The sequence below is a fragment of the Eubalaena glacialis genome, chromosome 11 (assembly GCF_028564815.1).
Source record: "Eubalaena glacialis isolate mEubGla1 chromosome 11, mEubGla1.1.hap2.+ XY, whole genome shotgun sequence".
NCBI classification, from domain to species: domain Eukaryota; kingdom Metazoa; phylum Chordata; class Mammalia; order Artiodactyla; family Balaenidae; genus Eubalaena; species Eubalaena glacialis.
Window position 1 is genome coordinate 109,123,417 of NC_083726.1, and position 23,731 is coordinate 109,147,147.

Consider the following 23,731-nt stretch of genomic DNA (forward strand, 5'->3'; position numbering starts at 1 on the left):
TTACATTTAGCCTTATTCCCTGATAGTGAAAGTATAAAACAAAGTGCATTAATAATGGAAATAAGAGAAACAGTAAGTGCTTCAATTATTACTACAGGATAAATGGATGGATTTTCTTACAATTTGCTGTTCTTTCTAGGCTACCCTGAGGTATAATGTGCTACTACCTAAGAAGGAATCTGGATTTTCCCTTTCCTTGGAAATGGTAAAGAAAAACTCTTCAGATATATTCCAGAGTAATCTTGACCTGACAGTAACCCTCAAGTAAGTGTCCCATTTTGATATCAAGTCTCAGGCTAGAGAGAAAGTGGCACATCAGAAAAGAATTATTTTAAACAGTAGCAAAATAACAAAATATCAAAACACTAATTTGAAAAGACACATGCACCCCAATGTTCATAGCAGCATTATTTACAATAGCCAAGACATGGAAGTGACCTAAGTGTCCATCAACAGATGTATGGATAAAGAAAGTCCATGGATGGACTTGGAGGACATTATACTACGTGAAATAAGTCAGAGAAAGATAAATACTGTATGATATCATTTATATGTGGCATCTAAAAAATACAACAAACTAGTGAATATAACAAAAAAGAAGCAGACTCACAGATACAGAGAACAAACTAGTGGTTACCAGTGGGGAGAGTGGGCAGGGGTGACATAGGAATGGGGGAATGAGAGGTACAAACTATAGAGGCTATAAGATAGGCTCAAGGATGTATTGTATAACACGGGGAATATAGCCAATATTTTGTAATAGCTGTAAATGGAAAGTAACCTTTAAAATTGTATAAAATTTTTTTTAATTTTTAAAAATATTAATAATGTTAGTTATCATGAGTTCACATGTTGACGGTGATATCTCTGTAGCATAGCCACTTTATTGCTCCCTGTGCACACAGCACAACTTAGTACATCTTCAACTAAATCAAAGCTAGAATTATGCAAATATAATTTGTACTGTATGCAATTTGAAAGCTTCTGCCACACTAATACTCCAGCAATGCAACCACTTTTTTGTGTGGAAGCACTGTCAGTTTTGGACAACAGAGATACAATTTTTCTTTCTAAAGACAAACACAGGAGGGCTGATAAGAGAAAACCTACAAATGCTTATTTAATTATAACTGTACAGAGCAAAATTTAAAATTTTTTTCAGAGTAGAAAAGCAAAATAATTCTCTTGAATTAAAATATAATTTATAGGCACCAAAGAGTTTTAATCTTGGTTAATGTGTGAAACACTGAGTAAAATTAGTTTGGGGGATTTTTCTTAGGATTTCCAAATGAAAATCTGTTGCACCCCAGTGCTAAGAACGGAATACACTGCACTTAACTTCATGTCCCAAAGTCAGGGATATAACCTAGAAGATTTCTTGGGGCATATCTGTTGTATGATTCTGCCAACATCCTGCTTTCTAAACAAAGGTCTCTTTTAAATGTTGTACAAATCTAACGTTAACATGGGTATATGGAATATAAGTTTAAAAGTTTTGTCTATAAGTTCTTACTTTGAGGCCCCAGGTAAGCTTAAAAGCAGGACTGGGGGAGATTCTAGGTCCAGATCATTCATTCTTTACTCCAAATTATGTTGCTTTGAATCATCTCATCCATGATCAATCTAATTGTTTCCAGACGTGTGAGAATGACTGTCTTCAGATCTCTTCTCTCCAGCTTTTGCCTCTCCTCCAGACTTATAGCAAGTTGGTATCTATGTGCTTACACCCTTGCCATAAGATTGTCACTCTTCTAAAATGATGTCTCAGCTAGTGTTTTGTTTTTAAATGTCAGATACACTGGAATTCACAATAACTCCAGCATGGTCCTTGTTGTTGTAAAAATGCTATCAGGCTTTACTCCTGTCACGTCATCCATTGAGGAGGTAAATAAGAGAAGCCCAATCTCTTAGCCCAGAAAAAGCAGTAGTATGTTGATGAAATAATTGGTTAGCAAAACCAAGCCATGGGATTCTTCACTTAAACAAACTTATTCACAGTTCACATTTATATTTTTGCCAGAACAGTGGAGGGATGGGTTCTTAATTTGTAGCAATTAGCAGTCATTATTTCCCATAGTTCATAACCTGTTTTTTAAATTAATTCCTACTTGTGCTTATGAAAACATCATGGCACAAGGGAACATTCATAAAATAAATTCCTGACAATTGGTTAAAGAAAAAACATGAAACATTCAATCTGGAATGATACTCTTTCACATCTATCTCTCCCTCTCTTTAAAGCTTGAAAGCAATGGCCAAGTAACGAAGAGTGAATTCAAGAATGACCATGTTCTTTTCTACCTGGAAAATGTAAGTTGACAATAATTTTTTCCTCCGTGGCTTTCTTTTTCTTCTGAGGATAATTGGATGCTTCTATTTCTTATAGATATACATGATAGGGCTTGTCAAAAATTCATGGGACATTAAAAATGATCAGTGTTCTTTCGTCCCACTAAACATCTTCTCTCTGTTAACTCTTATGCTATTTCATATATGCCTTGGCTACCTGACTAGATGATTCTCAAGTTTAGAAACATCATTTCCCTGTTTTTTATTCCTCACAGTATCTAATGTAGTCTGGTCAAAGATGTATAATTCTTTTATAGTTTGACTTGAACTCCAGCGGAGGCTGGCATGAGTTCCAGGGTCATCCTTTCTATGTATACCTCATTAACCTTCACATAAATGCCTATATTTTTATAATGTTTTCAACTAAATCTCGTGCACCTCAATATAATCAATGAAATTTAACATTTTATACAATTTAATGTTACTTAACTCATTATTTTGTCATTATATTAGATCATGATACCCTGGATTTATTTAATTGGGTAGAACATAAACTTCTGGAAATAATTTGCTCTGTGATTTTCTTTTTTGTAGACTTGCTCTGATGTGTTTATAATTTGTATCTTTACAGGTTTGTGGTACAGCAAAGAGTTTCACCTTCTCCGTTGAGCAGGGTAACCGTGTGTCAAGCATTAAGCCAGCCCCAGTCATGGTCTACGATTATTATGAAAAAGGTAGGCAGGCAGCAACCATACTCTAGAACTATTGAACATGATATCTGTATCTAGGATTCCCTGAGCTACTTAATTTTCCAAAATCATCCTCAGTCTTCAATATCTGCTTTTACTTTATATATTGATTTTTTTACTCCATGGTATATATAACTTCTGACTGGGCTATTTTCTATTTACCAGAGTTTTTCAACACCTAGAATCCTTTTGATATAATGCAAAGGAGCTCACCTTTAACTTGGAATACAAACTAGCTAAGCTTCCAGGTCTTGTTGCTGTTGTTTTTGTTGTTAATGGCCGAGACTTACCATTTCATGTTACCTCTTTAATTTGAGAAGAGGAGCGAGCCATATTCTGAAATGTTATAGGAAAATATCTGGATAGATTAGGTTTCAAAACAATTATTAAGATGTGGTAAAGAGGATAAAAATTTTCCCTGGAAGGTTAGTGGTATTAGCTTCTCGTTGAATGTCATGCAAAGTTTTTCAAGAAGTCTTTGAATTCTGGCTGTGTCACCTACTAATTGAATGTACTTTGTCAAGTGCCTTAAACTTTAATAGGATATTCCTGGATTTAGAACATAGATTTGATTGACACTCTTGCAAAATTATTGGAAAGGTTAGACTTAGTGTGTCTCTATTGTCTGACATAATCTGTTTATAGAAAGTTGGAGATTTGATAAGGATGAACTTTCCTTTTATTTTCCAGATGAATATGCCCTTGCTTCTTACATCAGCAGTGCTTCCATTTCCCAGTGAGCCAAAACAAAGCACGCAAAAAAGTAAGGAAATTACATGCATCTTAGACTGTTAAAAATACATCTGGTAAGAAAATGAAAACCTAAGAAGATAAAACAATAGATGAAGCAAAGAGAAGTCTCTGGTACTTTCACAACGTCTATATAATTACGTTCATTAGGTAAGTACTCTGATAGGTACTTACCTGATAGGTACCTTAAGATTTTTATTAATGTCTTTAAGACAGCTTTAAAGAATTTTAAGCTATATATGTGCTTTTTATAAATGTTTCATTTTTTTTAAAAAAAACCTCTCATCTTTGTTTTATAAATTGATAGGTTATTAAATAAGTATGTACATATTTTATACACATCATATATATTAATATGTATATATTTGTGCATGTTTGTATATATGTATTTGTTTATCTACAATAAATAAATAAATGTGTATATGTATATATCTACACACACACATATATATATATACACATATACACATTTATTTATTGTTTGAACTATATTTTTAAGTCCCAGGTAGAAAACAGTTTACTTTGAACAAACTCATTCTTCTATATCAAACCTGGAAGAAAACCATGAACTGCCTCACATCCTGAATAGTCTGCATTCTGCTTGCTATGACTTCTTATCAGATCTTGTTTCTTTACTATTCCATTAAATGCTGTGCTTTTGCATCAGAGTCTATGATTTTCTTTTTTTTCAATGCATCATTCATAATTTTCATCCTAGAAAACTCAAGGCTTTGTTTGGTAGCAACTCTAGTAATTTGCTTTACTATTGTCAATTCTGAATTCAAGTTTTTAGATAGAATACGGAGTCCTCCAACATCTAGAGAAAGAGAAAGGCAGGTTTGCCAGGGGGCATGTGAGCTCAATGAAATAAAAAGAAACACACAAAATACAAAACAGACTCTTGCGGATGAAATATCAAAGAGTGGGGGGGAGGGGAGAGTATACTTAGAAAGTCACAAATTAACTGCTGGATTTATTGATTGAGAGGGTAACCCAAGGACATTTTATTTATCTAAAAATTATTTTATGGTTCTGAGCTTACCACTTATTCCTGAAGAGCAGTACTCAATGTCTGTCTTTTGCTTAACCTAACACCACGTTACAGCAATGAGTTAATATTGACAAGATGGAAGCAGGAAGAAACTGGAGGAAACAGGGATGGAAATGAAATGACTTCTCTACTGATTTCAGTACAGGCTTCTGACTCTGCTGAGACTCTGCTACAGACGGGAAAAAGCTAGAGATAAATTCTCCAGTTGTGGAGTTCAAAAAATTGGAAACAGAATGTCCTAGCGTCTATAGGTATTCAACAAATTAAGAATAGAGTGTCTTAACAGAAGATGGTTAGACTTATTTATTCTTGTAGTCTCTCTACCCAATGTACACTGCCAATAGTGCCTAAACTACAACTGGGCCCTTAATAAGTGTTTATTAATTGATTCATCCTAGATAAACTGCTTGTGTCAGCCCATGTGTGGTGCACAAAAATTTATTTCACTGTGTTAACAATTCCTTTATACTGAGTTTACCAAAATATCACATCACGTGTATAGATAGATAATCAGTACTCATATTTTTTTAAAAAACACCTCAGACTCTATAAATATTCAAGGATTCCACTCAAGGAAAATGTGACTCTTCTAGTACATTTTGTGCTAAAGATTCAAGAAAAATGAAGGAAATTCACTTCGTGGCAAATAATGTCTCTTGGTGGGAAACCTCCTTTTTCTGCCTAAGTAAATAATCAATTCTCAGTCCTCATTTTACTCAACATGTATCCAATAGTTAGTTTACTCAGATAATAAAATTGTGCCTCAGATTATAATGAGAAAAGAAGGGCATGGCAAAGTCAGCTACTTGCTGTTCTTCAAGGCACAGAGAAAGTCTGGGATGTAATGTTTACACTTGCAAAATTTTTCAGTGTCACAGTGAGAATGGAAGGTATCAGGGAACTGAGATCAAAATATCCTCTGAAGAAGAGAAAACTGTAGACAAACAATATAGCTTGTTACTTTCCCTTTTCATTAAAACATCTCCCCAGTTTATTTTGGACAGAAAACCAAAGTCGTTTCCCTGGTCCAACTTTTAATAGAACGTGGGACAGAAGGGATACTCCAGTTTAGGAGTGTTGAATGGGAAATGCGACGCTTTGATATAATTGTGTGTGTGTGTGTGTGTTTAAGAAGATGTCCTCAGTAAACTAGACCACCGTGGAATAATAGTTCATGGAGGATGTATAGCTCTGATTTGGATGAGGCTGGCGTTAGCAAAGCAAAACATGGTATGGCACTTGCCCCACTTCCCTCTCCACACAGAAGTACTTGGACATGGGAATAACTCATTCCATCTATCATGTTCTTACATGATAGTAACCATGTAAAGTAATCACACTTTTTTGCAGGATTTTGGACAGAGGAGTGACCTGGTCCGGTTATGTTTGAAACTGATCACCTGGCTGCTGTGTTGAGAGCAGGCTGTAGGAGGCCTGGTAGCAGCTATTGCAGGAATCCAGGCAAAAAATGATGGTGGCTTGGACCAGGGTTGTAGCAGTGGAGATAGTAAGAAATTATCAGATTCTAGGTATATTTTGAAGGTAAAACCAGTAGAATTTCCTGATGAATTGGATATAAGGAATGACAAAAAAGAGTGACCAGAGATTATTCCTGTGCTCAGTACGGTCTGAGCTACTGAAAAATAGAATTGCCATCACCTGAGCTGCTGGGGTTGAAGTAGGCTTGAGTAGGAGATTAGGAATTCATCTTTGGACATAGAGAGTTTGTGATTTTATATACTCAAATGGAGATAACAGGTTGGAAGTTGAGCAATCAGTACAGAAATTTGGGAGAGAGCTCGGGGTTAAAAAAAATAAATTTGGGACATGTTAGCACATAGACCATGGATGGGAAGAGATCTCTATGGCAGTGAATCTACATAGAGGGGAAAATCAAGGACTTTGCTTTGAGGCACTCAACATTAAAATGTGGGGTAGGGGCAGGTCGAGGAAGAATAAATAAATGAAGGAGAAACCAGTGAAGTAAGATGAAAACTTGTGTTTTGCTCTGGCCTCAGGGTGCTTTTGGATAGAGCATAATTTTTTAAGCCAATCACATTATCACAGTCTCCTCTGACAGTGACTGGTGTTCACAGGTCAGTTTCCCTGAAACACAGACCCTGGGATGGAGATGTGTGTGTAGGGGGTTTACTGGGGACAACTTTAAAGATCAACACCAGTGGAGGATAAAGGAGTCGGGATTGTACATACAAGAGGAGTTGAATTGCAATGGGTCCCGAGAAAAGTTACAGGGCATGGTGAGCTGTGGGGCTGGAGTGGTCTTTTAGGGCTCTCCTACCTTAAGGCAAGGGAACCAGGTCTCTATACCATCGCAACACCCGTCCTTGGATACCAGGCTGCCTCTAAGGAAGAGGAAGGAACTTGGGTGAAAAGTCTTTCTGATACTGAGGGAAATTCTCGGAGCTGAATTCATCAGAGCCAGCAGCCGCCAAGATTCCCGGCAACTGGGGTTTCAAGTACTTCAGCCTTGGAGGGAAATTTCTAAAGGACACGCCCCAGATCACTACTTTGGTCTAACAGTGAGAAATATAAACCAAATCTGACGGAAGACCTATACAGGAGTGTGTCTCCTGGTACAGCATCCAGAGTGATTTTGCTCCCTGGTAGAGAGGGTGACACAGAGAGAGAGATTCAGGAGCAAAATATTCTTTTTTTACTGACTCCTTTTCTTCCATATTGGGATATTGTTGGGAAGAAATAATATTTCTTTATTTGGGCTGCTTTAGGAGCCCAACTGTGGCCAAAAAGACAAATAATACTGATATACCAAAGAAGTAGAGCAGAAAGAATGGAAGAAACTTCTTGATGGCATTGGTGAGCTGCTGAACTAATGCTGGTACCGCCTTCCTCAGAATTTGTGCCAAATGAGATAATAAATGTTTGGTATTTTAAAATCTGTTAGTTAGGCATTCTTTTACTTACAGCTGGTAAAGTTTTCTTTATCATTCATTTTTTTCCCCAATTCCTTGATTCTGTTTTCCTGTCTTATCTTCATAGAGAACCGACTATATCTCCTTTTTAAAGTTCTTTCTAATTACTAATCCTGGGAAATCATTTGCAGAGGGGCCGGTACAGATGTCTGGCTGACATGAATCATCCATTGCTCACAGTAATGCTCTCCATGACTGGGACTTTGGGCTGTGTGTGTGTGTGTGTGTGTGCGCATATGTGTGTGTGTGTGTAATATTCCATCTCAGAAGGGACATATCCAATGTTTTCTACGTGTCAGGCACTGTGCTAATCACTTTAAATATATTAATTTATTTAACCCCCACAATAAACTTATAAATCATTGCTATTATAATTATTTCCATTCATAGACAAAGAAAGAGAAGCACAGGGAATTTACGTGGCTCATCCGAGGCCATTTGTCTGGTAAGTCATAGAACCAGAATCCAAAAGCAGGCTGTGAGGTTCCATCCAGGGAAAGGAAGGAAAATTCTACACACAACCTACATTCTTAATATACTAATACTTAAAATACAGGGTGAGTAAATGTAGCTTCCTTTTGGCTACAACAAAATTATAACTTTTGATGCAAAGGGGTGGCATTTGCTGCAGTGCTTTCCCAGCAGGGTGCGTTCGTTCCCAACCTCACTCTGCCTGGAAGAGTAAGTCGGCCTCTGCTGGCAAAAAGATTCTGGAAATTTTTATAACTTGCTGTGACAACTTTGATGCCAAAATCAAAACAAGTTTACAGAAACCTTATTCTTTTAGGTAAAGGTAATTCCAAGGAGAACACTGTGAGCTTGGTCCCCCGCGCCACGGCCCCACCCCAGGTACATACTCCTGTGGATGTTCACACAAAGAGGGGTTTGAAGGGAGAAGACAGAGGCGCATTGCTTACCATCTGCTGCAGGATGTGTCTTCCTGCTGGGGTTGTGGGTAGAATTCTCGTCAAGAACATGTTCCGCAGAGGGAAGGACACGCTCTCATTCATTACACAGCCCATGATCAATTCCAGGCACATTTTCCCTTTGCCCTTTAGCCTTTATCCAAGAGGAAACAATTGCGTAACACTGAATGTTGTGCAAAGCAATATCTCTATCATCGAAGTGATTATCACCAAAGGTTGCAAAATGATTAGGGTTCTTTCCAGAAATTTTCTATCTTCTTAATATTAAAAATTATAAATACTACCTAAGAAACCATACCTTAAAGAAAGTGAAGCCTGAAAGATGAGAAGGATATAGGACAGAACAAAAGTTATACTCCAAACTTGACTTTGGAACTTGGGATATTTTTTTACAAGACTGGAAACAGTTTAGTTTTTTCTCTTTTTTATTTTTACTTTTCACCAGTAAGTACTACCTATTTACTTTTTAAGAGTATACGTTGCCTATATAATCTTCAATCATTTTTCTTTGTAGACAAAATTATCTGGATATAAAATGTCTTTATATATTAGATGTGTGAATATTAACTGGAAATCAAAGCGCAAAAAATATTACCGTAATATATTCACAAGATACAGAGACTTGAACTTATGTCTTATTTATATTTCAGCTAGATAGTTACTGGACTTGTTTTTTAGATTTCATAAAGGAAAGTGGTATTTTGAAAACATTTTCCACAAAAGGCATCCAAAATGCATTTTTGACTAGAGCAATGATTTTGAAATTAAGAACATTAATTTAGATTTTGTTTGGACCTCTTCTTACTAGTAACTGTTAGGAGGCCTTATCCCAACATTGCACTTTTATAGTTCATGATGAAATATATCTCTGCTTTACAGGATGAGGAAATGTACGTTGGTGTTTATGTGAATCGAAAAGGGGGGTGGTTTTCATATGCTGGATGTGTTACACCAATTTTGCCTGATGGAAAACCCAAGCCATCATTTTATCCACTTTCTCCACACCCCTAACTTTACTAATGAAATCCTTCCTTTCTAGTAAATGGCGAAATCTTTTCCCACCTTAGAAGGGGATTTCCTCATGCAATGAACAGAATCAGAAACAATTGTTCTGCATTCTCTATGGAAATAACATTCATATTCATAGGATTTACCGTAAAAAACGTGTATGTCTGTGTTCTTGTGTACATATATATTTCTGTCGTTAATACTATTTATTTCTCATTTAAATTTAACATGTAAAAAGCTAGATGACTTTTCCAAATTTTGAGGGTGTGTTAAGGAGATACACGAATGCACACACACACACACACGTACACACACACGATGTCTATTGTGCAAAATTCACTTTGGAAGTCCTATGGGGACACCTCACAGCAATCAGCACAATCACTCTCAGTCAGATGCAACTGAGTTACAATCAGAAGCAAGTGTAATTAATATTAAGAGAATCATTCTCTAAGTATTACAATTCCATGGAAAGAGAAAATATACCAAAATAAATTCCAAACATGAGCCCCAGATAGAAAATTCTAAGAGTAGATACAACAAATTTTAGTTGCTAATTGACAATCTAGAGAATTCTCATATGGGTGAGTCAATTTAGTGAACTTAAAGTAGATATATATATATTTATCAGAGGAGTATATATTCAAATATTTAACAATTATGATTATCTCCACCTAATCAGATAAATCAGATTACATGTTTGTGTGTAAATATAAACTCAATTCACCTTATTCAAAAGGAGTGTTATGCAAGTTTCTTCTCCCACTCAACAAATTTAAACATGTACAGCAATTAATTTGTGTTTTTGAAATTCCTTGTGTTAAATTTCCTGTTGTTGATGTTAGATTTAGACTTCCAAATTGTAACATGTTACTAAAGTCTTAGAAAACATTTGACTTCCAGATATGCCCACTGCTGGTGTGATTTATGTTCTGCATCTTGATTAACAAAGATGTTCTAAATGTAAATACATAACTGACTATTTGAATATTCTTCAAATATTAAGTGATTATTTTAGGGTCACATCTTTGAGTGAGTGTTATGACAAAGGGGCAAAGAAACTTCATGGAACCAGTAAAGGAAAAACATGGAGAGAAGTAGATTTTTGGTGTTGCTTTTCATAAGGGATAACATAAGTGATCACCGATCTGAAACTGTTTCTCATCTGTGATGTAGAGAAGTATTAGTTAAAGGTATGAAGACATAGTCAAGTGATAGAGACAATTTTCTTTAGATTTGGCCAAAACCTTTGTGGTAAAGAAGTATACAGTACGAGGCTGTCTTTTTAGAAAGGACTGGGTGAAAATACAACAAGAAAAAAAAATACCAAAATAATACCTCATTAAGTTGACCACACTCTGAATATCAGATGATGTCTGCTCTAAAAGTTTGGAGATCAAGAGTACTTAGTTCTTTGTGGTATATACATACAATGGAACATTATTCAGCCAAAAAAAGAAAGAAACCATGTCATTTGTGACAAAATGGATGGACTTTGAGGACATTATGTTAAGTGAAAAAAAGTCAGACAAAGAAAAACGAATACCGTATGATTTCACTTATATGTGAAATCTAAAAACAAACAAACAAAAAAATGCCAAATTCATAGAAAAAGAGATCGGATTTGTAGTTACCAGAAGCAGGAGTTGGGTGAGGTAAATTGGATGAAAGTGGTCAAAAAGTACAAGCTTCCAGTTATAAGGTAAATAAATACTAAGGATGTAATATTCAACATGATGACTATAGTTAACATTGCTGTGTGGTATATTTGAAAGTTCAGAGAATAAATCCTAAGAGTTCTCATCACAAAGAAAAAAACCTTTCTTTTCTTTTGTATTTATATCAGATGATAGATGCTAGCTAAACTTATTGTGGTACTCATTCCACAATATATGTATGTCAACATTGTGTTGTACACCTTAAACTTATACAGTGTTAACAATTATATCTCAATAAAACTGAAGAAAAAGTGGTTACTTCAAACACATCATAAATTGGCTAAAAGCCAGACTGGATTCAAAAGACACTTGCATTTATTAAATATTTCAAATACCATTAGCATTCATTAAGGGCCTATAATATTCCAGCCATTGGAAGTTAACCATAATAAAACCATAATAAAACATACCAGCAGTGCTTTTAAGATCCTTACAGCTTAGTGCAGATATAACATAAAAACAAACAATTTAGTGGAACATGAAATTCTGTAATAAGGATAGGTACCTAAGTTACGGGAGTTCAAAGCAGCACCAAGTAATTTCATCTGGGTATTCATGAAAGTTTGAAGTGAATCATGAAGCAGGAGGTATATTCCTGGCAGAAAGGTCATGATGGAGGGAGCATTCTAGGCAGAGTATTTAGCACAAGTATATACATCTAACACACGTATATACGTGTGTGGCTCACGTAAGAAAATGCTAATGTTTTCATGGAAAAAAGACAAAAAGTGTCTGTGGGGAAGTGGTGGATGCTAAAGTTGGAAACCTTAAGAACTTTCTTAAGAAGAAACTTACGAATGAGTTTGGGATTTATCCTGTAGGTAATTATGGACCATTCAAAAGTTTTTAAAGAGGACACGTATAATTAATTTGCATTTTAGGGGAAAAAAAGAGTTGGTCTATTGGTAGTATGGAATGGATTTCCTGCCATTTACAGTAAAAGGGCAATATTAGAGAAGAGCTCAGCAGAAGATTCCTTTGTGATATGTGATGTAATCACAGCAATCATGAGATCGTCTTCAAGTGTTTCGTATTGAGTCAAATTCCTAGAGATAAAGTAACACAAAATACTTGGCAATATTCTTGGAAAAGGAAAAAAGAGAATGCAATGCAAAAAAAAAAAAAAAAAATGAAAGTAATACTTTGGTGTTCTGCCAGGAGACCTTTATTTTACAGATCACTAGACCTTGATAAAGGCTTACCTAAGTCCACACAAATCCATCTCAACAAGTTTCCCTAACTGTGAACAAGAAGGTGATTTCTTTATCTCCCAGAAGTCCTCTTAAGTTTCTAAAGCAAATTGCTGCACCACTTCCCTGCGCTCTGTTTATCAAGGAATAAAAAGAGATGCAACCTCAAAAAAGTAATGGGGGGAGGGCAAGAAGTAAGAAAAAAGCAACTAGTGAACATTGTGTTGCTTTCTTGCCAAGCAGCAGTGGGTGCCGGCTTGCCTGATGTTTACGTAGGTGACTTTCTGTCTCCATTTCAAGGGAACAGTCTAAGAATATCTTCAAGATGGCAGTTTCTCTTGCTGAATAAATTAATGAATAAGTGTCCCTTTATGTACCTTGCTACATTCATAAGCTATTTGGAGCAATAAAGGGGTAATTCCAACAATAATAAATGGTGTCGGTTATTATCTTTATTTTTCTTATCTTTGTTACATTAAAAATTTGAGGTCCGGGGTTACTTATTTTCTCTTAATTTAGAATATTCAGAATATATTTGGCATGCAAAAATATATCATATAGAAAATAAATCAGTAATTACCTATAAAAATACAAGATAATTCATTTTTTTTCCAGTCTGAACTTCCTTAGGTCATTCTCTATCATTACTTGTAAATTGCTCCCATAGTAATAACTCTATGGAACTATTATCAACCAGAAATGGGTACTAAGTTTTCAACACAAATTTAGAGCTCAACCAGGAAATAATAGTGTAGTGAGATATAAATTCATTTGTGATAATTGAACTTACAGAAATGAGATTTAATTTGTGCTTGAAAAATTCACCCACAGGTGTCATCTTTTAAGTCCAAGTGTCAATGTAAATTTTTTCGTAAATGAGATGGTGATATTTGAGTTTTGCATCTAATGGCATGTAATAGACATGTACTGGGAGGTGATCAAAATTCAAAGAAAATATCCAACGAGGTTACAAGTGTTACACTTTAAGAATGACAAAAGCGGCTGAATGGATCTATAAAACTCCACAACAGGCTTTCCTTGCCAGTGAGAATGTCTGAGCTCCCAGCACACTGTACCTGGATCTACATGGATCTGGTGAGTACAGTCTGTGACTTCTATTTTGATCCTGATGTGGATGAGAATACTTCCGGGTGTTTTTCACATTTATCTACATCTCTCATTCTCCAAAAATGCAAATGATTGCATAGGGTTTTACTATTACATGAGGAAGCCAAATAGAGCTTGGTATTGAAAGCTCAAGCTTAATTACATTTTTATTGCAGTAATTTGCTGTTAAGCAATATTACCATTTCATGATATAATCAAAAATATATTAATTCATATGGTAAATTCCAAACTTGAAAGGCACCATCATGTTTGCCTAGTAAATATCCAGAATGTAATTAAGAGCTCTAACGTATTTATGTTGAAGAAGAGGCATCAGTGGGCTGCTGAGGAAAGAAGCTGAACTAAGAGTGGGCAAATCTGAAATGAAATTTGCACTATCAATTTGGAGGCAAAGCATCGTATGAAGAGACTGACACTGCTAACCTTTATAAAACTGAGATTTATATAAATTGAGATTTTCAAAAACATATTTCTTAATTAATGATTTTAATCAACTGCTGCTTTGTTATTGGGATTTCCTTTGTTGGGGCTACAAAATGTAATTCATAGGCCAGCATCCTTCTGTTTCCTGAATTTCAAGTCCTCAGATTCAGCCTTCTGATGTATTTCTAACATTAAAAAATAATGCACTTGGGACTTCCCTGGTGGTGCAGTGGTTAAGAATCCACCTGCCAATGCAGGGGACACGGGTTCGAGCCCTGGTCCGTGAAGATCCCACGTGTCGCGGAGCAACTAAGCCCGTGAGCCACAACTACTGAGCCTGCGCTCTAAGGCCCACATGCCACAACTACTGAGCCCGCTTGCTGCAACTACTGAAGCCCATGTGCCTAGAGCCCGTGCTCCGCAACAAGAGAAGCCACCGCAATGAGAAGCCCGCGCGCCGCAACGAAGAGTAGCCCCCGCTCGCCGCAAGTAGAGAAAGCCCGCGCGCAGCAACAAAGACCCATCACAGCCAAAAATAAATAAATAAATAAAGTTGTTAAAAGATGCACTTTTCTTAAACTCCAAAATCCTTCAGTTAACAAAATAATTGCTAAGTAGCTAAACATTGCCTTGACACTTTCAATTTCAATGTTCTTGCTTAAATTTTGTAGAACGTATGTTCTGCTCGTCCTTTCTGTTCTACAAGAAAGCTCTTTAGGTAAAGCTTACGCATAGCTTTTCAATCTTCAAAACAGAATCTGTTGTTTTGACTGTCTCCCTCAACTATGGTGAGATCTAGACCAAAATATTTGAAGAGAATGTTACCAGACAGGATTTCTTCAAATGTATCAACTTGGAGATAAATACTTCATTCTAATTTCATAGGGAAAAGAATATTGCAGGTGTACAAAATGTACTCATATAACTGACTTTCCACAGACAGACATCAGACTATTTTTCTGTGTGTGTAAATTTTTTTTAATTTTAAAAGAATGATATAGTCCTCAGTTTGGGATGATGTAAGTACAGTCATAGATGGTGACAAGGGGATGAGCCAAAGCCATTTGATTTTAGGACAGAAATTTGTTGACAGGAAGAAGGTAGATAAAAGGAAATATTCCAATGCAGAGAAGGAAAGTTTTAAGAAAGGAAAAGAATTAATTTAAATGATGAGATAAGAAAGTGACAAGAGAAATAAATAAGATTGGTTATTCAAAAAATAGATACGACTAGTTATGAATTAAAACTTGTAGTGACGCCAACACATAGTGGGAGTGATTTTTTGATAAAACAGACAGCAATCTTGTATTTATTTGCTCCCTAGTTTCCTCAGGCCAGACTGGCTTTCATTACATTCTCTGCTAAAGGAGCAACTCTCAATCAGGAAGAGAGAAGATTGGTAGCAATCAGGCCCTGAGAAAACATGGTCTTTTTCAGACAGATGCCCATCTACAAGCCTGGGCAGAAAGGTGAGTGCATCTAAATTTCATTACAGTCAACTAATATAATTTATAGGATATCTGAATTGACGGTACACAATACATGCCTAGCAAATCGGTCGTTTAAAATCCATTACAAAGTTTGCTTGAAATATAAAATAAAAATATAGATTGAAGTGTTCACTTCAGCAGCACATATACTAAAATAAGAATGATACAGAGAAGATTAGCATGACCCCTATATAAGGAGAACACACAAATTCATGAAACATTTCACTTTTTTTTTCCACAGATGTATACTTATCTTCTGAACATTAAATATATGGCATTCTGCATGTCAGTCATACTCAACAAAGGGATTTGAAAATATAGATTATGTAGCATAAATGCTAGAGATTTAGTTTCAATAAGTCTGGGGTGGAGAGCCTTGGAAACTGTATTTTTTTTTTTTTTAAAGACTGTGGGGCTTTTTTTTTTAATTTTTTTTTTTTGCTGTGTTGGGTCTTCGTTTCTGTGCAAGGGCTTTCTCTAGTTGCGGCAAGTGGGGGCCACTCTTCATCGCGGTGCGCGGGCCTCTCACTGTCACGGCCTCTCTTGTTGGGAGCACAGGCTCCAGACGCGCAGGCTCAGTAGTTGTGGCTCACAGGCCTAGTTGCTCCACGGCATGTGGGATCTTCCCAGACCAGGGCTCGAACCCATGTCCCCTGCATTGGCAGGCAGATTCTCAACCACTGCGCCACCAGGGAAGCCCGGAAACTGTATTTTTAAAGCGTTCCTTGGTTGATTCTAATAATAATCAAGTTTTGGAATCACTAAGTGACAGCTTATACAAATTTATAAGCTGACAGTTGAATTATAAGTAAAACAGCAATAGAGAGTATCAAGAACAGGTAAGAGAACTCTAGTGCGTAAAGAATTGTCCAGTGATAGGATGATCAGCATGGCATGGAAATAAGCTGAGAAGTCTTTTCTCATCTCCTTGGTCTAGAAGAAGTTCTTAGGCACAGATTACTACAGTCAAAAGAAGACATTTCTGATGAGAAGAATGGCGCATGAAAAAGCACAGAGGTAGAATTAATTCAAAATCGTGCCTTAAGATGAGAATTGGATAGACTTATTTGCAGTGAAGAAAAAAAAAACAGAAGGGAGGAAAACAAGTTCAAGTGAATAAAAGAGTTACAGGAGAGCCTGGGCTATGGAGCTGAAGAGCTATTTTCTGTAGATTGGGGGATTATACAATGATGAAAACAGCCTGAAGAAGATTATCCTTAGCAACTGACATTATTAACTGATAATATGCTTTCTTTCCTGATAGGAAATATTTCAAGAAACAAGGCTAGGGACAAAATTGGAAGATTTCTGGGATTCTTGCTAAGAGGTGAAGAAGGCAGAGGTTGAAAAGGTTGAGTCTTTTCAACCTCTGCCTACTTCCAACAGCCCAGAAACATAAAAACTTAATTACAGTGAGTTTCTTTTTCCTCATCCCATGTATTTTCTAGTAGAGGGCCTAAGATGCTGGGTTATAATGTAGCACAAAAGATGAATAATGAGTCTTACACAATTGAGGATATTCAGTTTTCAAAAAACTTGACCTTTAGTGTTTGAGATATAATGCTTCAAATATTCATAGCTTACCCAGTGTCATGTTGCTTTTAAAAACAAAGTATATTGTGATATTAACTATTGCATTGTGTTAAAATTGCAAAGCACATTTAGACTGTTGTAGCTTCGTATGTGACTAGGATCTGCAGTTTGATATCTAGACCTTCATCTCTCTCTGGCCCTCTGAGAAATTACAGAAGATACAGCATCAATCCAGGCTAAAAATTTTATGGGAAGTTATTGATGGCTAAGTTGTTGCAAAGTTAGCCATTTAGATTATTTTAAAGAGAGGACCCATAAATTATCTAGATGCATTTTTTGACTTTATGTGTTCCAGCTTCACATTTGGTATTTATCCTGCACAGAAATATCCTACATTTGGAATTAATGCTATTCCAGGACCTAGTCTGACCTAGTTTGAGTGTTGTCATCACTTCTGCCCAAATTTGCCAAGATCAAAGAAAAAGCAAACAATGAAATTTAACTCAGAGATCAGAAACAAGGACAGGATAACCATTTATTTGCCTGCTAGCTTATAGGCAGTGACAACAAAGCAGGCCTTAAGAAACTGGGAGTAGATTTTTACCTTGCATGATTTCAGGTTGCAAGAGGTCCCTCCCATAAGAAAATCACCAGTAATAGTCCTTGAGTCCTGTAATTCTACAGTAGGAGTTTCATCGCATTGGTTTGAAGTGTTTATCCTTGTTGGAACACAAAATTTAAGACAATAAGCAATTTTCTTTCCTGAAAGATTTACTCACAGGTAAATCTGTAAAGACATTGGGCACCTGAAGAGAGAAAAAAGTTTTTCATCAAAAATTTGAAAGATGTTTTAAGCTCCTAAAACAAACCTCTAAACTTCGTTGCATTAGAAGTAGAGCTTATTTGCAGTTACCTTTACTAACCAGAGTAAAGGATAGCACTTCCTCTGGCTAGAAAAGAGTATTATGTTTATACTGACAGTTGCTATCATCCCATAAAGAAAGAAGTTTTTTGTCCTATTTTGATAATTTTGTGCTATCTGGTCATTATTTTACTAGAAATATCTATGACATATAAAATTGAATTAGGTGATTTTGAAAAAGTGTGATGGAAAAATACATATATTTTTAAAAATCTCACTCTGAGTGTATAACTTTAATGAAAATATCTCCTCATATTTTTAAACTGACAAAAATATTTCCATTTTCATAGTTTTAAAGTTAGCAAACTGAGTATACTATAAGTTATTGATGCTCTGGCCACATGGGAACTATACTTAATAGTACACAAAAACACATGTCATCTTTTAACAAGATAAGTATGAATTAAATGAGTTTTAAGTTGAGATTTTCAAAAACATATTTCTTATAATAAGGGTGTCCTCTGATTTAAAAAATAGTAATAAAAGTTAACAGTGTGTGATCTAGTATTATGTACTATCTGAAGTATTTCCCAGGGTGTTGACATTCTAAAACACCTATTGTAGCCTGTGTAAAGTTTTAAAAGAAGGAAAAAAATGGAGAATCAATAAGGAGAGTTTACTTGGAAAATATATACACAGATTTCAAGCACACAAGCCATGCACTGTTTTAGGATTTCTATAATTTGTTTATAGTTAACTTGTTTTCATCTTAGGAGTCTTTCCCTTAATTTTCTTTAATGAGTATGTTTATTTTATATTAAACTATTTATAATAAAATTTAAAACTTACTTGAACTATTTGACATTATAAAAAACATTTATTCATGATTCCATGGAAATCCCCATCTTTCAAATCAATAGTGAATGATGTTTTAGTAATGTATCTGGTAGAAACTTCATATTTTAATAAGGTTGAAAAAAATCAATATAATAAAAAACTTGTTATGTTCTGGGTAGTAATGAGCAAATGGGTGAATTATATGAGTGAAAAATATTATGTAATGAGTGAATAATGTTATATAATGAGTGAATATGTTAATTATATAATGAGTGAACGAAAGCATTATGGTTGCTTCATATTTTAGTTATCAAGGGAGGTATTATCTTAGGTCACCTTCCCCAAAATCTGATCCTGAGACAGGAAAAAAAGAACCAGTGAGTTATTAAGAAAGTGCCTCCAGAAGACACCAAAAAACAAAAGAGTGGGGGAAAGCAGGGCATGGAAGGGAAGAAGCCAGGCAAGGGGGCAACTGATTTTGGACAAAGCCTTAACTTCAGCCTGATCTGGCAGGAAGATCCATAGCATCAATTACACTTCAGAATTTGTCCCACTTTTAGGAAAGGAAGCTAAACTTTCATACTCCAGCACCAGGGAGTCGCTGGTGATGGACAACACCCAAGGCAGAGGTAAACCCCTAGGAACTTGTCAAGGAGCCCAAGACAAACCTCTGAAAAAGTTCACAGATGCAAACTTAGAAGCAAAGCACGAAGAAGCTGGGGGTGGGTGCAAGGAACTAGTGAAAGTGTGGAAGGTATCCGGGAAGAGGCTTGGCTGTGTCTGCTACAGGTGTCATGGGGAAGGTGGTTTATTTTTTTTAATTTAATTTAATTAATTTATTTTTTATACAGCATGTTCTTATTAGTTATCTATTTTATACATATTAGTGTATATATGTCAGTCCCAATCTCCCAATTCACACCACCACCCCTACCCCTGCTTTCAACCCTTGGTGTCCATACGTTTGTTCTCTACATCTGTGTCTATTTCTGCCTTGCAAACCAGTTCATCTGTACCATTTTTCTAGATTCCACATATATGTGTTAATATACGATATTTGTTTTTCTCTTTCTGACTTACTTCACTCTGTATGACATTCTCTAGGTCCATCCACATCTCTACAAATGAACCAATTTCATTCCTTTCTATGACTGAGTAATATTCCATTGTATATATGTACCACATCTTCTTTATCCATTCATCTGTTGATGGGCATTTAGGTTGCTTCCATGACCTGGCTATTGTAAATAGAGCTGCAGTGAACATTGGGGTGCATGCATCTTTTTGAATTATGGTTTTCTGGGTATATGCCCAGTAGTGGGATTGCTGGGTCATATGGTAGTTCTATTTTTAGTTTTTCAAGTAACCTCCATGCTGTTCCCCATAGTGGCTGTATCAATATACATTCCCACCAACAGTGCAAGAGGGTTCCCTTTTCTCCACACCTTCTCCAGCATTTGCTGTTTGTAGATTTTCTGATGATGCCCTTTCTAACCAGTGTGAGGTGATACCTCATTGTAGTTTTGATTTGCATTTCTCTAATAATTACTGATGTCCAGCAGCTTTTCATGTGCCTCTTGGCCATCTGTATGTCTTCTTTGGAGAAATGTCTATTTAGGTCTTCCGCCCATTTTTTGATTGGGTTGTTTGTTTTTTTAATATTGAGCTGCATGAGCTGTTTATATATTTTGGAGATTAATCCTTTGTCCGTTGATTCGTTTGCAAATATTTTCTCCCATTCTGAGGGTTGTCTTTTCGTCTTGTTTATGGTTTCCTTTGCTGTGCAAAAGCTTTCAAGTTTCATTAGGTCCCATTTGTTTACTTTTGTTTTTATTTCCATTACTCTAGGAGGTGGGTCAAAAAAGATCTTGCTGTGATTTATGTCAAAGAGTGTTCTTCCTATGTTTTCCTCTAAGAGTTTTATAGTGTCCAGTCTTACATTTAGGTCTTTAATCCATTTTGAGTTTATTTTTGTGTATGGTGTTAAGGAGTGTTCTATTGTCATTCTTTTACATGTAGCTGTCCAGTTTTCTCAGCACCACTTATTGAAGATGCTATCTTTTCTCTGTTGTATATCCTTGCCTCCTTTTCATAGATTAGTTGAACATAGGTCTGTGGCTTTATCTCTGGGCTTTCTATCCTGCTCCACTGATCTATATTTCTGTTTTTGTGCCAGTACCATACTGTCTTGATTACTGTAGCTTTGCAGTATAGTCTGAAGTCAGGGAGCCTGATTCCTCCAGCTCCATTTTTTTCCCTGAAGATTGCTTTGGCTATTCGAAGTCTTTTGTGTCTCCATACAGATTGTAAAATTTCTTGTTCTAGTTCTGTAAAAAATGCCCTTGGTAATTTGATAGGGATTGCATTGAATCTGTAGATAGCTTTGGGTAGTATAGTCATTTTCACAATATTGATTCTTCCAATCCAAGAACATGGTATATCTCTCTATCTGTTTGGGTCATCTTTGATTTCTTTCATCAGTGTCTTATAGTTTTCTGAGTACAGGTTTTTACCTCGTCAGGTAGGTTTATTCCTAGGTATTTTATTCATTTTGTTGCAATGATGAATGGGATTGTTTCCTTAATTTCTCTTTCTGATCTTTCATTGTTAGTGTATAAGAATGCAAGAGATTTCTGTGCGTTAATTTTGTACCTTGTAACTTTACCAAATTCATTGATTAGTTCTAGAAGATTTCTGGTGGCATCTTTAGGATTCTCTATGTATAGTACCATGTCATCTGCAAACAGTGACAGTTTTACTTCTTCTTTTCCAATTTGTATTCTTTTTTTTTCTTTTTCTTCTCTGATTGCTGTGGCTAGGATTTCCAAAACTATGTTGAATAATAGTGGCAAGAGTGGACATCCTTGTCTTGTTCCTGATCTTAGTGAACATGCTTTCAGTTTTTCACCGTTGAGAATGATGTTTGCTCTGGGTTTGTCCTATATGGCCTTTATTATGTTGAGGTAAGTTCCCTCCATGCCCACTTTCTGGAGAGTTTTTATCATAAATGGTGTTGAATTTTGTCAAAAGCTTTTTCTGCATCTATTGAGGTGATCATATGGTTTTTATCCTTCAATTTGTTAATATGGTGTATCACATTGATTGATTTGCATATATTGAAGAATCCTTGCATCCCTGGGATAAATCTCACTTGATGATGGTGTATGATCCCTTTAATGTGTTGTTGGGTTGTGTTTGCTAGTATTTTGTGGAGGATTTTTGCATCTATATTCATCAGTGATATTGGTCTGTAATTTTCTGTTTTTGTAGTATCTTTGTCTGGTTTGGTATCAGGGTGATGGTGGCCTCATAGGATGAGTTTGGGAGTGTTCCTTCCTCTGCAATTTTTGGAAGAGTTTGAGAAGGATCGGAGTTAACTCTTCCCTAAATGTTTGATAGAATTCACCTGTGAAGCCATCTGGTCCTGGACTTTTGTTTATTGAAAGATTTTTAATCACAGTTTCAATTTCATTACTTGTGATTGGTCTGTTCATATTTTCTATTTCTTCCTGGTTCAGTCTTGGAAGGTTATACCTTTCTAAGAATTTGCCCATTTCTTCCAGGTTGTCCATTTTATTGGCAAAGTGTTGCTTGTAGTAGTCTCTTATGATGCTTTGATTTTCTGCGGTGTCCCTTGTAACTTCTCCTTTTTCATTTCTAATTTTACTGATTTGAGTCCTCTCCCTCTTTTTCTTGATGAGTCTGGTTAAAGGTTTATCAATTTTGTTTATCTTCTCAAAGAACCAGCTTTTAGTTTTATTGATCTTTGCTATTGTTTTCTTTGTTTCTATTTCATTTATTTCTGCTCTGATCTTTATGGTTTCTTTCTTTCTACTAACTTTACGTTTTGTTTGTTCTTCTTTCTCTAGTTCCTTTAGGTGCAAGGTTAGATTGCTTATTTGAGATTTTTCTTGTTTCTTGAGGTATTGGATTGCTATAAACCTCTCTCTTAGAACTGCTTTTGCTGCATCCCATAGGTTTTGGATCATCGTGTTTTCATTTTCATTTGTCTCTAGGTATTTTTTGATTTCCTCTTTGATTTCTTCAGTGATATCTTGGTTATTTAGTAACACATTGTTTAGCCTCCATTTTTTTGTGTTTTTTATGGTTTTTTCCCTGTAATTTATTTCTAATCTCATAGCATGATCAGAAAAGATGCTTGATATCAATTTTCTTAAATTTACCAAGGCTTGACTTGTGACCCAAGACATGATCTATCCTGGAGAATGTTCTGTGTGCACTTGAAAAGAAAGTGTAATCTGCTGTTTTCGGATGGAATGTCCTATAAATATCAATTAAATCTATCTGGTCTACTGTGTCATTTAAAGCTTGTGTTTCCTTATTAATTTTCTGTCTGGACGATCTGTCCATTGGTGTAAGTGAGGTGTTAAAGTCCCCCACTGTTATTATGTTACTGTCGATTTTCCCTTTTATAGCTGTTAGCATTTGCCTTATGTATTGAGGTGCTCCTGTGTTGGTTGCATATATATTTATAATTGTTACATCTTCTTGAATTGATCCCTTAATCATTATGTAGTGTCTTTCCTTGTCTCTTGTACTAGTCTTTATTTTAAAGTCTATTTTATCTGATATGAGTATTGCTACTCCAGCTTTCTTTTGATTTTCATTTGCATGGAAAATCTTTTTCCATCCCCTCACTTTCAGTCTGTATGTGTCCCTAGGTCTGAAGTGGGTCTCTTGTAGACAGCATATATATGGGTCTTGTTTTTGTATCCATTCAGCAAGCCTGTGTCTTTTGGTTGGAGCATTTAATCCATTCACATTTAAGGTAATTATCGAGATGTATGTTCCTATTACCATTTTCT

The 23,731-nt window shown here is 35.7% G+C and overlaps 1 protein-coding gene and 1 non-coding gene across 2 annotated transcripts; both read left to right on the forward strand.

Annotated features, from left to right (window-relative positions):
• Positions 1-1,821: 1,821 nt before the first annotated feature.
• On the forward strand, positions 1,822-3,778 carry LOC133101461 (ovostatin homolog 2-like). Its single transcript, XM_061206282.1, has 4 exons — positions 1,822-1,884; positions 2,242-2,310; positions 2,921-3,023; positions 3,729-3,778. Exons 1-4 carry the CDS (start codon positions 1,822-1,824, stop codon positions 3,776-3,778), a joined length of 285 nt encoding a protein of 94 aa, XP_061062265.1.
• A 12,020-nt stretch (positions 3,779-15,798) lies between these two features.
• Positions 15,799-15,905, forward strand: LOC133101796 (U6 spliceosomal RNA). The gene has a single exon (XR_009702693.1). It is a non-coding gene; the product is annotated as a U6 spliceosomal RNA (small nuclear RNA).
• Positions 15,906-23,731: the final 7,826 nt, after the last annotated feature.